General features: G+C 42.6%; 1 protein-coding gene across 3 annotated transcripts in view; it reads left to right on the top strand.

Moving 5' to 3' along the window:
* Positions 1 to 13550, top strand: part of SEMA5A (semaphorin 5A) — a 542694-nt gene that overhangs the window by 433961 nt on the left and 95183 nt on the right. For all 3 annotated transcript variants that reach the window (XM_070476478.1, XM_070476476.1, XM_070476477.1), the window contains one exon: positions 10634 to 10751. In XM_070476478.1, the coding sequence (XP_070332579.1) occupies positions 10634 to 10751 (118 nt within the window). The remainder of the gene's footprint in view (positions 1 to 10633; positions 10752 to 13550) is intronic.

Raw genomic sequence — 13550 nt, 5'->3', positions numbered from 1 at the left:
CTCAGTGTCTTGAGCTTTTGTTTGCACTGACATTAGTATAGCCTCTAAAGACTGTGGGCTTTCCTTAGTTAATTCACTCGTAGTATATTTATTGAACCTCGGGGGTACCAAGCAGCAAGCCAGGTTCTGAGTGTATGATGATGGATGACACATCCCTACCCTGTCTTCCTGGGCTCAGAATCCATTGAGAAATTCTGACATAAATAAGATCTCCCAAATACCTCTTGTGGATTCAAGCCAGAGGGCCTTGGAGTTACTTTAGACTTTATCCCAAAATTGATTTATCACTGAAGTCTGATCCTAGACTCCACTAGGACCTAATCTCCAAGCCTGCTGTTCCTTTCCAGTTATTTTTTAAGCTATGTCTGAATCACAACCAGTGCTCTAATCTTAAATTTCCAATAGTAAGGGAATTAATTACCAAGTTATAGTATACTGACTCAATGGAGCATTCCCTCAGTGTATTATTCTTAAATCATTAAATGATGACAATGAAGACATATATATGATACGATCTTAACTGAAAAAAATAACCTGACTTTATGTGTTTGCCATCATTAACACTGTTTAGAAAATAGAAGGAAAAGTATACATGCCCACATGATATAAAATACATGCCAACACGCTGATTACAACCCTGTAAGAGTGGGTTGGAGGCGGGCTTGAACTGGAACACAGTGTCTTCCAGCAGAGTCATTAAGTCCTGGGCAGGGTGGATAAGGAACAGACAAAACGTGATACATAGAACATGAACGTGCATGAAGTAGACTAGTAAATTAAGAAATATGTCATATTACTCTTCGGTAATATTCAAGGAAAGTGTGGATTATGTGAAGTAGGATGTTTACAATTTGGGAGGAATTCTCTATTCTAAAAGGAATTCTCTGCTCTGAGGAAAAGAATATCAAATACTAACAAAAAGATATTCTCAAGTTAATCATAGACTCTTAGAAGGTCTCACGAAGTGAGGAAGTTCAGGCTACATTAGGATCATGGTAAATCCACCTTTGACAATGATGTAGACATATATTTGATCCAGGTAGAAAATGAAAGCAAAGAGAACATATGAGTGTCATCTTGTAGAGATGCTGTGGGCTGCCCCCACAGCCTTAGAATTATGAGTACACTTTTTTCCTTCTCTTCTTTTGCCAAATGTGTTAATGTAACCATATTGTTATTACAACAGAGAATAAGTTTCTAAGAACAAGAAACTATGCAAAGAATTTTCCACAGGTCAAATCCACTAGTATAGGTCCTTAGCTTCCCTTAGTCACCCAATAGTTTTTGGGTTTCACCCTCTGGTTGGTTTCCTAAAAGAGCATGTTACTGTCTTCTAAATGGCACTTGTTAAAGCAAGTTTTCATCTTCTGGGATATACTTTTTAAAACTTCCATCCCCTGTAGTTATGACTGCATGTGCCAGGCCTCTAGAAGTTAGTGTGTTAAGCTGAACCAACTTGATTGGAGTTGCTGTCCATACATAGGGCTTGTTTTCCAAAGAAAAATATTGTTTAGAGTAGCAAACTTATAAGCCTGCTCAGGCATGTTGTAAAGCCGCTGGAAAAGTAACTTGGAGCAAGTTTTGTGAATGGAAATGTAGTGCTCAAGTCACATTCTGCTTTAAAAAGTTGTAACAAATACAGATGACTTAAAAAAAAAATGACATTCTGAGTTCCAAATAGTCATCTTGGATAGAGTTTTAAAATCAGTGTAATTATCAACCTTTTATACCTCATTTGTGTTGAGAGGCACAATTAAAGGATTCACACTGCAAGGTTTCATTATTTAATGTCCACTCTACTGGCCTCCTGTTTTTGAACTTCCAGATTGAAAACTATGTAATGAACTCTATTCCACCACTCCTTCAAACTGGGGTGCTGGAGAAGACTCCTGAAAGTCCCTTGGACAGCAGGGAGATCAAACCAGTCAATCTTAAGGGAAATAAACCCTGAATATTCATTGGAAGGACTGATGCTGAAGCTGAAGCTCCAGTATTTTGGTCATCTTGTGCGAAGAGCTGACTCATTGGAAAAGTCCCTGTTGCTGGGAAAGATTTAGGGCAGAAGGAGAAGAGGGCATCAGAGGATGAGAAGGTGGGATGGCATCACTGATGCAATGGGCATGAACTTGGGCAAACTTCGGGAGAGGGTAAGGGGCAGGGAGACCTGGCATGCTGCAGTCTATGGGGTCACAAAGAGTCAGACATGACCGGGTGACTGAACAACAACAGTGAACTCAATGGGAAAGTTTGGGATGCAGGTAGCTAATGTGCAGCACCAGATTTTTGCATCTAAGTTATTCTTAGCAGAAACACCTTGGCTTTTATTCCCTGAGTCCCCCTAAGATTGTTTTTGCAGCCTGGTCCAATGAATTAGTGATTCTTAAGGAAATCATCATCCCTCTGTCAACACAAAGCAGCTCGCATATGGAAAGATCATGAGCTCTGGATTCAGGTGGATCTGGATAAGCCTTTAGCTTGGTGTGTGGTTGTAAGCAAGTGATTCACTGTGTTGTTAGTCACTGAGTCATGTCTGACTCTTGCAACCCCATGGACTGTAGCCCACCAGCCGCCTCTGTCCATGGAATTCTCCAGGCAAGACTACAGGAGTGGGTTGCTCTTCCCCTCTGCAGGGAATCTTCCCGATCCAGGGATCAAACTCAGGTCTCTTTCATTGCAGGCAGATTCTTTACCATCTGAGCCACCAGCCAAATGAAAAGACAGAGACCATATAATGGGTCTGACAAATAAAAAGATTCACTATGAGAAGCTCCTCTCCTTTCCTGCCTGAGGATTATATTCAGCTCCATAGGTCCTCCAAAGTCAGGGCTGCTGTTACACACATGCTTTGCCTTCTTTGTCCAGATATACTTCACTTGCCTCTGGACCAGAGGGCCCATGGACCCGTCAAGAATTTGTTCTTCTGCCTTTAAACAGCTTCACATTGTCTGAGATGTAGGGGACCCATCAGGCTCGATTCTGCTTGCATTGAGTTCTTTACCTAGCTCCAGTCCGTTTGGGCAAGGAGATTTCCTACCATGACCGTGCTCTATGTGTAGGTGAGTGATGTCAGCATTGTCCCAGCCAACAGGCAGGTGCATGCATCTGTCAGTACAAATTCAGCAATCCCCTGTCTCAAGTGAGCGGGTGCCTGTCCTTACAAGAGGGGCTGAGGTTCAGACACCGGTGGAGGCTGACCAGTGCCAGCTGTTAGGAAAGCCAAGCGCTTATCCTTGCCGCTTTCACCAGGCCCTTCCCAGTGGCTGGGGAGGGCAACAGAGAGTCCAGAGGTAAAGTGGGCACCACACTTGCCTCCTCTGTTCTGCTGAGATGGTTGGATGTCCTTCCTGGGATGGACTATGCTAACACTGTGGCTCAAGCCTCATTCAGTCATGGGCAAACTGTTGAGTGAATTGTAAGAAGACAACATCATAATATTTTTCCCTCCTTCTGGACTTACTTTCCTATAGGGTTTTGTGTAAAAATTAAAATGTGTTACTTGACACCTTGTCCATTCTTCAGGTGTGACTGTTGACCCTTTGACCTCTCCTGTGTCCTCTGATTCTGCCCACTAAACCCTCATGCACAGAAGGGTTTCTCTTGATTAAACATGAGGGGGCACAAGAAGTAATTGTGTCTTCATTGTTTTCCTTGACTGGCCAGGGAGGAGAGGGGACTGGAACCTATGGTTGCCTCTCTTGTACAAAGTAGAGGAAATCGGATACCTGCAAGCGTAGGCTTTTCCCTGGATGAAGACGCCAGTGATGCTCTTCTTTTTCTCCTGGCGCAGGGCGCAGCATTTTCCAGTCACTCGGGAATTCCTTCAACAGCCCTGAGCTGGGAAGGACTCGTGTTTGCCCTCTGGGCCCCCTTTGTCCCTAAGTACCAAACTGGACAGCCTGCCTTCCCTGGAGAGCTTCACTTTCAAAGGGCATAATGGCCTTTCTGGAAAATCTTTGTGTTTGGACAAGAGAAAAGTCCCCAATGACTGAGGTCCACCCAGAGGCCAAGATAAACAGCTCAGTAATCTCTGTGGGAAAATTGGGTAAAGCGGGACTCTCTGTCACATCAGAAACCAAAATTGATCATAAATGCTCAATTTCCAGGAAGCATTTTTGTTTTCCTTATTTCAAACACATCACTTTTTTCACTATTTGTTTAAACTATCAATTTTCCCACAATGCCTCACTGCAAAATTTACATCAATTTAGTTCAGTTTTAAAACAGATTTTTCAGGAAAACCTGAGTGTTCCATCTCCCTACTAAGACTTTAACTAAAACCCATTTGCTTAATATTACCAGCAGTGCAAATCAGTTATTTGAACTTGATGATAAAAGCAAATTGAAATGTGAAAAATCCTCATTTTATTTAATCAATGTAATTTAACGATAAGCCAATAATGAATAGTTTTTAATATATTGAATGCTAGTGACTAATTGAAATTCTAGTTCATTAACTTTCTCTACAAATCCTAGCCTGTAACATGAATGATTATTAAGTGCCTTTAAAATGCTATGCATCATGAGTGTGGACACGTATTTTTATTGGTAATTATGTCTTTTGTCTACTTGGCATGTGTCCTAACTTTAAAAAATGCTGTTTCAAATGTACTTGTATCTCAGTTCTTCTTGGGAATTATGAATTAATCTTCTAGCAGATGTCATATACATCCTATACACCGCAGACAGATTCCCCATGCTTAAGCAAAGCACCATTTTATCTGCGTCGCTACACTTCTCTGGAATCTTGAGGAAACTTCGGCCCAGCCAAGCTGCTTGGCTTACCTCCCTGATCATGCCATGGGCAGGTGACTCCGCGTTGTCCTTCCCAGAGCCATAATGACCAGGGATGTTCTCCTTACTCAACTAATCCCCAGCTCCATTCAAAGGCCAACTTCCTGGAACTCGTCTGGGCCACGGCTCTCTCCTCTGACTCTGTAGCACCGGTTGCCTGGGCTTCTTACTTAACAGTCATCAGCTCTGGTGCTGTCGAGCAACGATCATGACCATGGTCTTCCTCCCTCACTGGGCTGCAAGTTCATTCCTGGTTCTTGTGCCTTCAAGTCACGGCACTGTGCTCGCACATGCAAGTAGTTAAATAATCACCATAGATCAACCCAAATGTGTAACTGAAATACCTAAAGGAACACATCCTGGTGTGATACATTCCCTTATTAAATAAAGACCCCAAGGTATTCACAGAGGTAGTATTTTTGGAATACAGTGTTTTCAGACACTCTCAAAAATCAACGGCATGTATTAATTTGTAATTATGTTTAGAGGTTAAGGATAACGGGCTTCCCAGGTTGCTCCAGTGGTAAAAAATCCTCCTGCCAATGCAGGAGACACAAGAGACACAATTTCGATCCCTGGGTCAGGATGATCCCCTGGAATAGGCAGTGGCAACCCACTCCTCTATTCTTGCCTGGAAAATGCTATGGACGGAGGAGCCTGCCGGGCTATATGGTCCATGGGGTTGCAAAGAGCTGGACACAACTGAGGACACATGCATGCATTAAGTAGAACAGCTATGTACATCCAATCTCAAAACACTTTGTTCTGCTTGGTTGCTTTTTTTTCTTAACTACATGATGTAACTTAATCTTCAGAACACCCCAGTGAGGTGAGCATTATCATTCCAGTTTTATAGAAGAGGAAACTGGGGGAAAAAATATATTCCAGTTAGATTTACCAGTTGAGGGGTTTGTGGATGTCTTACAATGCATTTTTCAGGAAGTGAAAGTATTAGTTGTTCAGTTGTGTCCACCTCTTTAGGACCCTATAGATTATAAGCCACTAGGCTCCTCTGTCCATAGGATTCTCCAGGCAAGAATACTGGAGTGGGTGCCATTTCCTTCTCCATGGGGTCTTCCCAACCCAGGGTTGGAACCTGGGTCTCCTGCATTGCAGGCAGTTTCTTTACCATCTGAGCCACGAGGAAAGCTCTTCTTCAGGAAGGTTACTGTCTAATGGGAATGTCTCCATCTTATCTTTAGTAGTATAATGCTTTTAATGCAGCTCAAAGTAAAAGCAGATTCTGAAGTATATAGTGACTTAATGGTTAAGAATATGGCATCCGAGATTGTCTTAGAAATTAAGGCACTATCATTCATGAACAGATAAATTATTCTCTCTCTCACTGTCATCATCATGATGATACAAGTAAATACTGATGTTTGACATGTAATGATTCTTGCACAGAGTTCGGGAAACATTTTAAAGGTGCATGCAGCATTTACAAGGAATCCTAAGCCCTTAGGGAGGGATGCTGGAGTGCTCAGCAGCTTCTACACAGCAAGCTTCTTCCAAAACCCCACCTCCATTTACTGCGTGTTTCTTTAGACTCTCAAGATCTCTCCCACCTGGTCTTGCTGCCTCATGCTGATCTTCCTACTAAAATGTTCTATTTTCCCTGAAAAGTATCATGTCGATCACTCTGGTCATCTTATTGGTCGCAGCTTAAATGCCTCTCTCTGCATACTTCCTCATCCCCTTTTCATTTCTTTTTTTTTTTTCCTTTGCAACTGGCTGTTGTAGTTGTTTTATGTTTATTTCCTTCACTAAGAGGTGAGTTCTTTGGTACACTGACTGTGTCTCTTTTGTTTGCCTGGTCCACCCATCACTTTCAAGGTCAGTTCACAGCTGGTGCTAAGCATGTGATGAAGAAATGAATGATGGGAACACTTTTGATGTTCCATGTTTCATGAATAAATTTTGTTAACACAGCAAAAATTCTTAATATCAAATATAAGTTGACATAGTGGCAGTTAGTGTGATAGAAACAAGCCAGATGAAGTCACTGATACTTAATCTAATACTCAAGAGGATGATATTCAGTAATTAGCTCCAACTTTCCAGAAATACAGTGGAAAGATTTTGATGAATATGCATTTCTTTTTTCTATTACTCAACTTAACAAGTAGCATAACTGCAAACTTTAAAAAGTAAAGGAAGAGTTTATATAAATTTTAATGTCATTAGATAAATTTCCTGTAAAAAGGAAAGTAGTTTATCCTTCCAGAATTAAGGCCTACCTCTCAATATATGTTTGTTCTAAAATACTCTTTTCAATAAATGTGTTTTCAAATTGAACCTCTGATTCTGACCAACATTTTTTTCTGAATTCAGATACTTTCAGATGCCAGAGCAATATGTCAGCTGAAAATAATATAAAGTTCTTAACAAAATAAGAAAAAATATTATTGAAAAGACTCATCACAGAAAAAAAAAACATTTTCATGGTGGAATAATGAAAAGCCACTTTCACAATGGCTGCATTAATAGGGAGTCTGTGACTTTTGACATGACCTCCTTCAGAGACCCACTTTCCAAAACTAAGAAGTTATTGCTAGTTTTCCTTAAGGTGTAATTTAGAATATAGGTAGAGATCATTGGAATGTGCCTTGTGGTATGAAATGCTTACAGTGAAGTAAGCATGTTTATATATAAATGGTATTTTTAATGAATGGGCTCTTATGATTATAGAGAAGTTTTAGTGTTTTAAGTGTAATTTTAAGAAACTGCAGACCCATCAGTAGTATCAGAAGAAAGAGATGTTGTTGCAAGCCGCTTTTCCTATAAAGCAGCTTAACTATTCCCTGTAACCCTGGGGCATTGCTTCAGTTCTATAGGCAACTTTGCAAGGGGAAGTCTCAGGCAAAATTAGGGGCTCGATGAAATTTCCTTCTTTTTTGGAAGGTGAAGTTTGTCTCATGGACATTTTGCCTTAATTTTTAAAAAAATCATGAGATCGAATCCAGGCTTCTTGAATAATTCTCGAAGCCCTATTTGCCCACCGACAGGAAAGCAGGATCAAACACATAGTGGATCCCACTGTGTGATGTACACTGAGCGCCTGGCAGGGATGTCTCAGCAGGAATAGGCACCAGTCCTGCCTGACCCAGTCAGCGCACTGGGATCAGAGCAGGTGGAACTTAAGAACAAGAGGGCAGCAGCCAATCAGGCTTTCCCAAGTAAAGTGCCTTTTAAGCTGCAGGCAATCAAATAACTTTCTTGCTTTGCTTCTCAAGTGAAAGTGTTAGTTGTTCAGTTGTGTCCGATTCTTTGCGACCCCATGGACTGTAGTCCGCCAGGCTCCTCTGTCCATGGGATTCTCCAGGCAAGGATACTGGAGTGGGTAGCCATTCCCTTCTCCAGGGGATCTTCTGACTCAGGGAGCAAACCCAGGTCTCCCGCATTGTGGGCAGACTCTTCCTCTGAGCTACCAGGGAATCTTCCCTATAAAACCCCTTCTTAGCTCCTTTGCTCAAATAAGCTCTTTGGTTAATTGTGTCTCTGCTGTTGTTCAGTCACTCAGTTGTGTCCTACTGTTTGCAAACCATGGACTGTAGCCCGCCAGGCTCCTCTGTCCATGTGGTTTCCCAGGCAAGAATACTGGAGTGGGTTGCCATTTCCTGTTCTAGGGAATCTTCCCAACACGGAGATTGAACCTGTGTCTCCTGCATGGGCAGGCATGTTGTTTATCATTGAGCCACCAGGGAAGTCCCACTGAACAGTTTAATAGGCCTCAGTGTACCTTTTAACAGTTTCAGGGTCACTTATCAAAAAGTCCCAGTGAGGTTATGGTAAAGGTAACTGTTTGACAATCCTTTCTACCCCAGCCTGGTCCTGCAGTGAGAAGCACCAGTTTTAACCCTTTGAACTTTGGCTGGTTAGTAAACAGTCATTGCATAGTAACTTAATCAGTCATAGTTTTCTCTATTGCTTGATTTATTTCCTTTGGATTGCCATCCCCAACTGTGGAACTTGGACTTCTCCTTTGTCTCCATTCTATTCTTTGATTTTTTTTTTTTCCTTTTAAAATGAGACTAAATGGAGTCTAATGGGGGTACTGTATTTAAAGCTTTTATGAGGTTTAAATGAGGAGATAGAGGTCAAGTTCTTAGAACAGCACTCTATACAAGGTTAGCCTATTTGATTTGTTAATAAGGGTTTTTAATATAATTAGTATTAATGACATTATTGTTTAGACTACCTCCCTGGCCCCATGTTTGATGATTAGGCTAGAACTTGTAGCCCTACTCTCAGAGGCCTGGTAACTCTATAGCATCTTCAATCTCATATTGTTGTTGCCCTTCCATCACTCAGTCGTGTCTGACTCTTTGCGACCCCAGGGACTGTAGCACGCCAGGCTTCCGGTCTTTCACTGTCTCCTGGAGCTTGCTCAAACTCATGTCCATTAAGTCAGTGACGCCATCCAACCATCTCATCCTCTGTCATCCCCTTCTCCTCCTGCCTTCAATCTGTCCCAGCATCAAGGTCTTCTCTAATGAGTTGGCTCTTCACATCAGGTGGCTGAAGTGTTGGAGGTGGCCACAGTCTCTTGTAAGCTCCATCCTAACTTGGTAGACCTTGTCACTCCTAGGCTGGATTCGCTGCCTTTGCCCACTGCCGTGCCCTGCGTCCCTGACCTCCTGACTCTTAAGAGAAAGTGTCCAATGGCCTGCTGGCCTGTGGGAGCATCTTCTGTACCATTCTGGCCCTGTCACTGTCCTCTCTGTCTGCTTCCTCCATCCCCACATATACTGGATTTTTTTATTTTTATTTTTGGCCACACCCCATGCCTTGTAGGATCTTAGTACCCCTGCCAGGATCAATCCTGTGCCGCCTGCTCTGGAAGCACAGAACCCTAACCACAGGGCTGCCAGGGAATTCCCAGCCTTCTATTGTATGTTGCTGTTGTTGTTGGCCAGAAATCTTCATCTAATCATGCCCATGTTGTATATGAACTCTTTCATTTAGACACAGCTAGAATAAAGTATCTACCATCTATAGTATTTATGATATAATACATTGAATATTGTAGACAAGGCTATACTAAACCACTAGTAAATGGAAACTTTTAATACATTTTTAATGTCTGCTACTCAAAAGGAAGACTTCTCTATTATATTATATTTGAACCAGTCATGTTACAGGTTTGGGGGTGTATTTGTTTTTCCTTGGGCAAATTTTAGAAATTTTCAGTGTCTCCTTTTTCTCATCAGTAAAGTTGAAATAATAATACCTCCCTCATTACAGTTGTTTAAATGCTTAAATGACGTAATAATCTTATATATCACAGTCTGTTTAACCAATAATCCCTATTATTAAGTGGGTGAGGATGATGTAGTAATGATGATGGTGGTGGTAGTGATAATGATTATGATGATAAATAAAGTGAAAATATTAATACCTTCCTTAAAAGCTGTTAGTGTATCAATGATGTAATCATCTTATTTGTCACAAATAATGCCTGTTATTCATGGGATGATGTTGGTTGTGGTGGCGGTGGAGGTAATAGCTAGTATTCTTGAGCAAAAGTGTGACTTTAGATCATTCATAACACCAAAAGTCACCATGTTAGCACCGATAATCATTTTCTGTATCTTAGAAAAAATAGACATTTCAGCTAAAATTAATTTATTTAATTTTAATTAGATACTTAGTGGTGTATGCAGTTAGCTGTGTTCTCTAATGTGCAGACCGAAGCTTTTGTTTCACATAACTAGTTCCTACATCAAGTCCTGAGGGTCCACTCTTAGCTTACCTCTTTTGTTCTAGATTCATCTGCCTTTCTGTTGACCCTTTGGTGTGTATTTTGCCTTTCTGTTGACCCTTTGGTGTGTATTTTCAGTGCCTGCATCGGGGCCCAGGACCCGTACTGTGGCTGGGACGTGGTGATGAAGAAATGCACGACCCTGGAGGAGAGCCTGAGTATGACGCAGTGGGAGCAGAGCGTCGCCACCTGTCCTGTGAGTGTCCGGGTCCCCAGCTCTGGAAGCACCATCCCTGGGGCCCCAGCAGTCCTAACCCGCAGCCCTAATCCACCCTTCTGTGGCCTCCATTCATTTTCCTATGAGAACCTTCCTCATAAAGCTGGTCTGTCCTTTCTTAACTCATTCAGCTCTTCCTGCACCAAGCCATACAGGATGCTGCCATCACTTGCTGTCCATTTTGAAAAGAAATATCTTAAGAGAAGGGGATTTGCTGATGGCTCAAGAATCCGCCTGCCAGCACTGTTTATAATAGCTAGGATGTGGAAGCAACCTAGATGTCCATCGACAGATGAATGGATAAAGAAGCTGTGGTACATATATATCATGGAATATTACTCAGCCATAAAAAGGAATGCATTTGAGTCAGTTCTAATGAGCTAAATGAACTTAGAGCCTATTATACAGAGTGAAGCAAGTCAAAAAGAGAAAAACAAATATCATATATTAACACATACATAAGAAATCTAGAGGACTTCCCTGTAGCTCAAACGGTAAAGAATATGTCTGCAACGCAAGAGACCCGGGTTCAATCTCTGCATTGGGAAGATCCTCTAGAGAAGGGAATGGCAATCCTCTCCAGTATTCTTGCCTGGAGAATTCCAGAGACAGAGGAGCCTGGTGGGCTACAGTCCATGGGGTCGCGAAGAGTCAGACAAGACTGAGTGAACAACACTACTATTATGGAATCTAGAAAGACGGCACTGATAAACCTATTTGCAGGGAAGCAGTGAAAATGCAGTCATAGAGAACAGACTGTGGACATAGTCAGGGGAAGGGGAGGGTGGGGCGAATTGACAGAGTAGCAAGGACACATACATTTCCACATGGAAAATAGTTACTCAGTGGGAATCTGCTGTACGGCTCGGGGAGCTCAAACGCGGTGCTCCCTGACCACCTAGAGGGGTGGGATGGGCTGGGAAGTGGGAGGGAGGCTCAAGAGGGACGGGGCATATGTATACCTGTGGCTGAGTCATGGGGATGTGTGGCAGAAGCCAACACAATATTGTAAAGCAATGATCCTCCAATTAAAAATACATAACTTTTAGAAAAAATGGAGAAAAGAATCCACCTGCTAATGCGGGAGACAAAGGAGATGGGAGTTTGATCCCTGGGTGAGGAAGAATCCTTGGAGCAGGAAATGGCAACCCACTCCAGTCTTCTTGCCTGGAAAATCCCATGGACAGAGGAGCCTGGCAGGCTGCAGTCCATGGGATTGCAAAGAGTCGGACATGACTGAACACACACACACCCACGCATGATCTTAGGAGAAAATAGTGCTGGTTTGCAAGTGGGATGTAACATCTCTGTTAATTCTTGGATTTTTGTCTCCAGAGTTTGGTGTGGACTATTTTGCCCTTTGTAGTATTAATAATAATAAAATAGCAACTTCCACACCCATCCATATCTCCTGGGAGCTGTAATTCCAGAAGCAGGGAAACAGAGCTTTTAAACAAACTAAAGGATAGTGGGTTCCATGGGATGATGGAACCCCATGTGTCTTTACTACCGCTCAGGGTCAGAGGATTCCTGGGAGAAACAGCCTAAAGTACATTCCCCCGGGGAACCCTGTGGAATGTGAAGAAACTCCGCTGTTTACAGTCAGACTCTGAATCCAAGAACCCAGATTCCACTCTTGCCTTTGCCGGTATATTTAGCTGGGTCCTCACTTGCACAATCTGGCCTTTCTTTTCCTTTGTCTTCAGAGCCGTCAGACAAGTCATTCTAAATTCTATTTTTCTGTTCTCAGAGAATATGAGCAACAAGTATTAACTTCAGCACATTTAGAATTTAGCTAAGTCCCTTGGCCATCACCTCACTGCCGGTGTGCATCCTTATCAGCCCTGGCCTCACCCTGCAGACAGAGGTGAGAAAGCAGGGACACCATCCCTTATGTTAAATCCATGTTGGTCCTTCTGTTCCAAACAGCCTGAGGCATTGGAACAGTCTGCCTGTTTCCTATCAAGGAACCTGCTCTTTGCATCATCTAAGCCACGTGTCACAAAGCTGTCCTTCAGTTTGTAAGTGAGACCAGCAGGCAAAGTGACCGGAGGAAGGCTAAGGCGATTAAACCGGTGTCAGTCCCCAGTTGTTGGCACAAAAAGCAGGCTTTTCCCTCTAAAGGAGGGTGCATCGCTGCACCCAGGCTCTCAGCAAAGCCTTGGAGGGGGTGGGCTGAGCTGCCAGTCCTTTTTGTTCTTTAGCTCCAGATCTCTGAATTTAGGAGCCAACTCATCTGTGGTGTCTTGTGAAACTGGTTCACACGTGCCACTGTCTGTGTGAAGTCCTTTCTTCTGTCTGAACCACATTGTACAAGCACAGAGGTGTTCCCTTTAAATTCTTCGCTGCTAAAAACACAAAGAGCGCTCTGTGACATGTAGCTTTTAAAAGCTCAGGCGTGCACTTTAGAAGAATCAGCACATCTTCTTGCAAAAGTTTGACCTTACTGTTTTAATGGTTAAAAAGGGGCAGAAGATAACAGTGGTTCTTCTTAAGCAATAAAGTCATTGGTCCAGGGCTCGAGGGCGTTTGAGTGGCTATCTGGGACATGCTTAATTACAAAGTGGGAAATACACACTCACCCACTTGGTCTGTAACAAGTACGTCTTGTATGTTTCTATGGTCGGAAAATGAAGGTGACCCGATATTTAAGAAGTGACCGGAGGGTTATCACTGAAGTTACTTCTTTCTGCTGAGAGGACAACTTCTGATACAAACTCACAAAAGGTCAAAGGAGGATGTGGACCTACCCTGGTTTCAGAGCTGACCCTCCACCAA

The sequence above is a fragment of the Odocoileus virginianus genome, chromosome 14 (assembly GCF_023699985.2).
Source record: "Odocoileus virginianus isolate 20LAN1187 ecotype Illinois chromosome 14, Ovbor_1.2, whole genome shotgun sequence".
NCBI classification, from domain to species: domain Eukaryota; kingdom Metazoa; phylum Chordata; class Mammalia; order Artiodactyla; family Cervidae; genus Odocoileus; species Odocoileus virginianus.
Note: the sequence above shows the minus strand (reverse complement) of the source record. Positions and strands in the feature narration are given on the sequence as shown.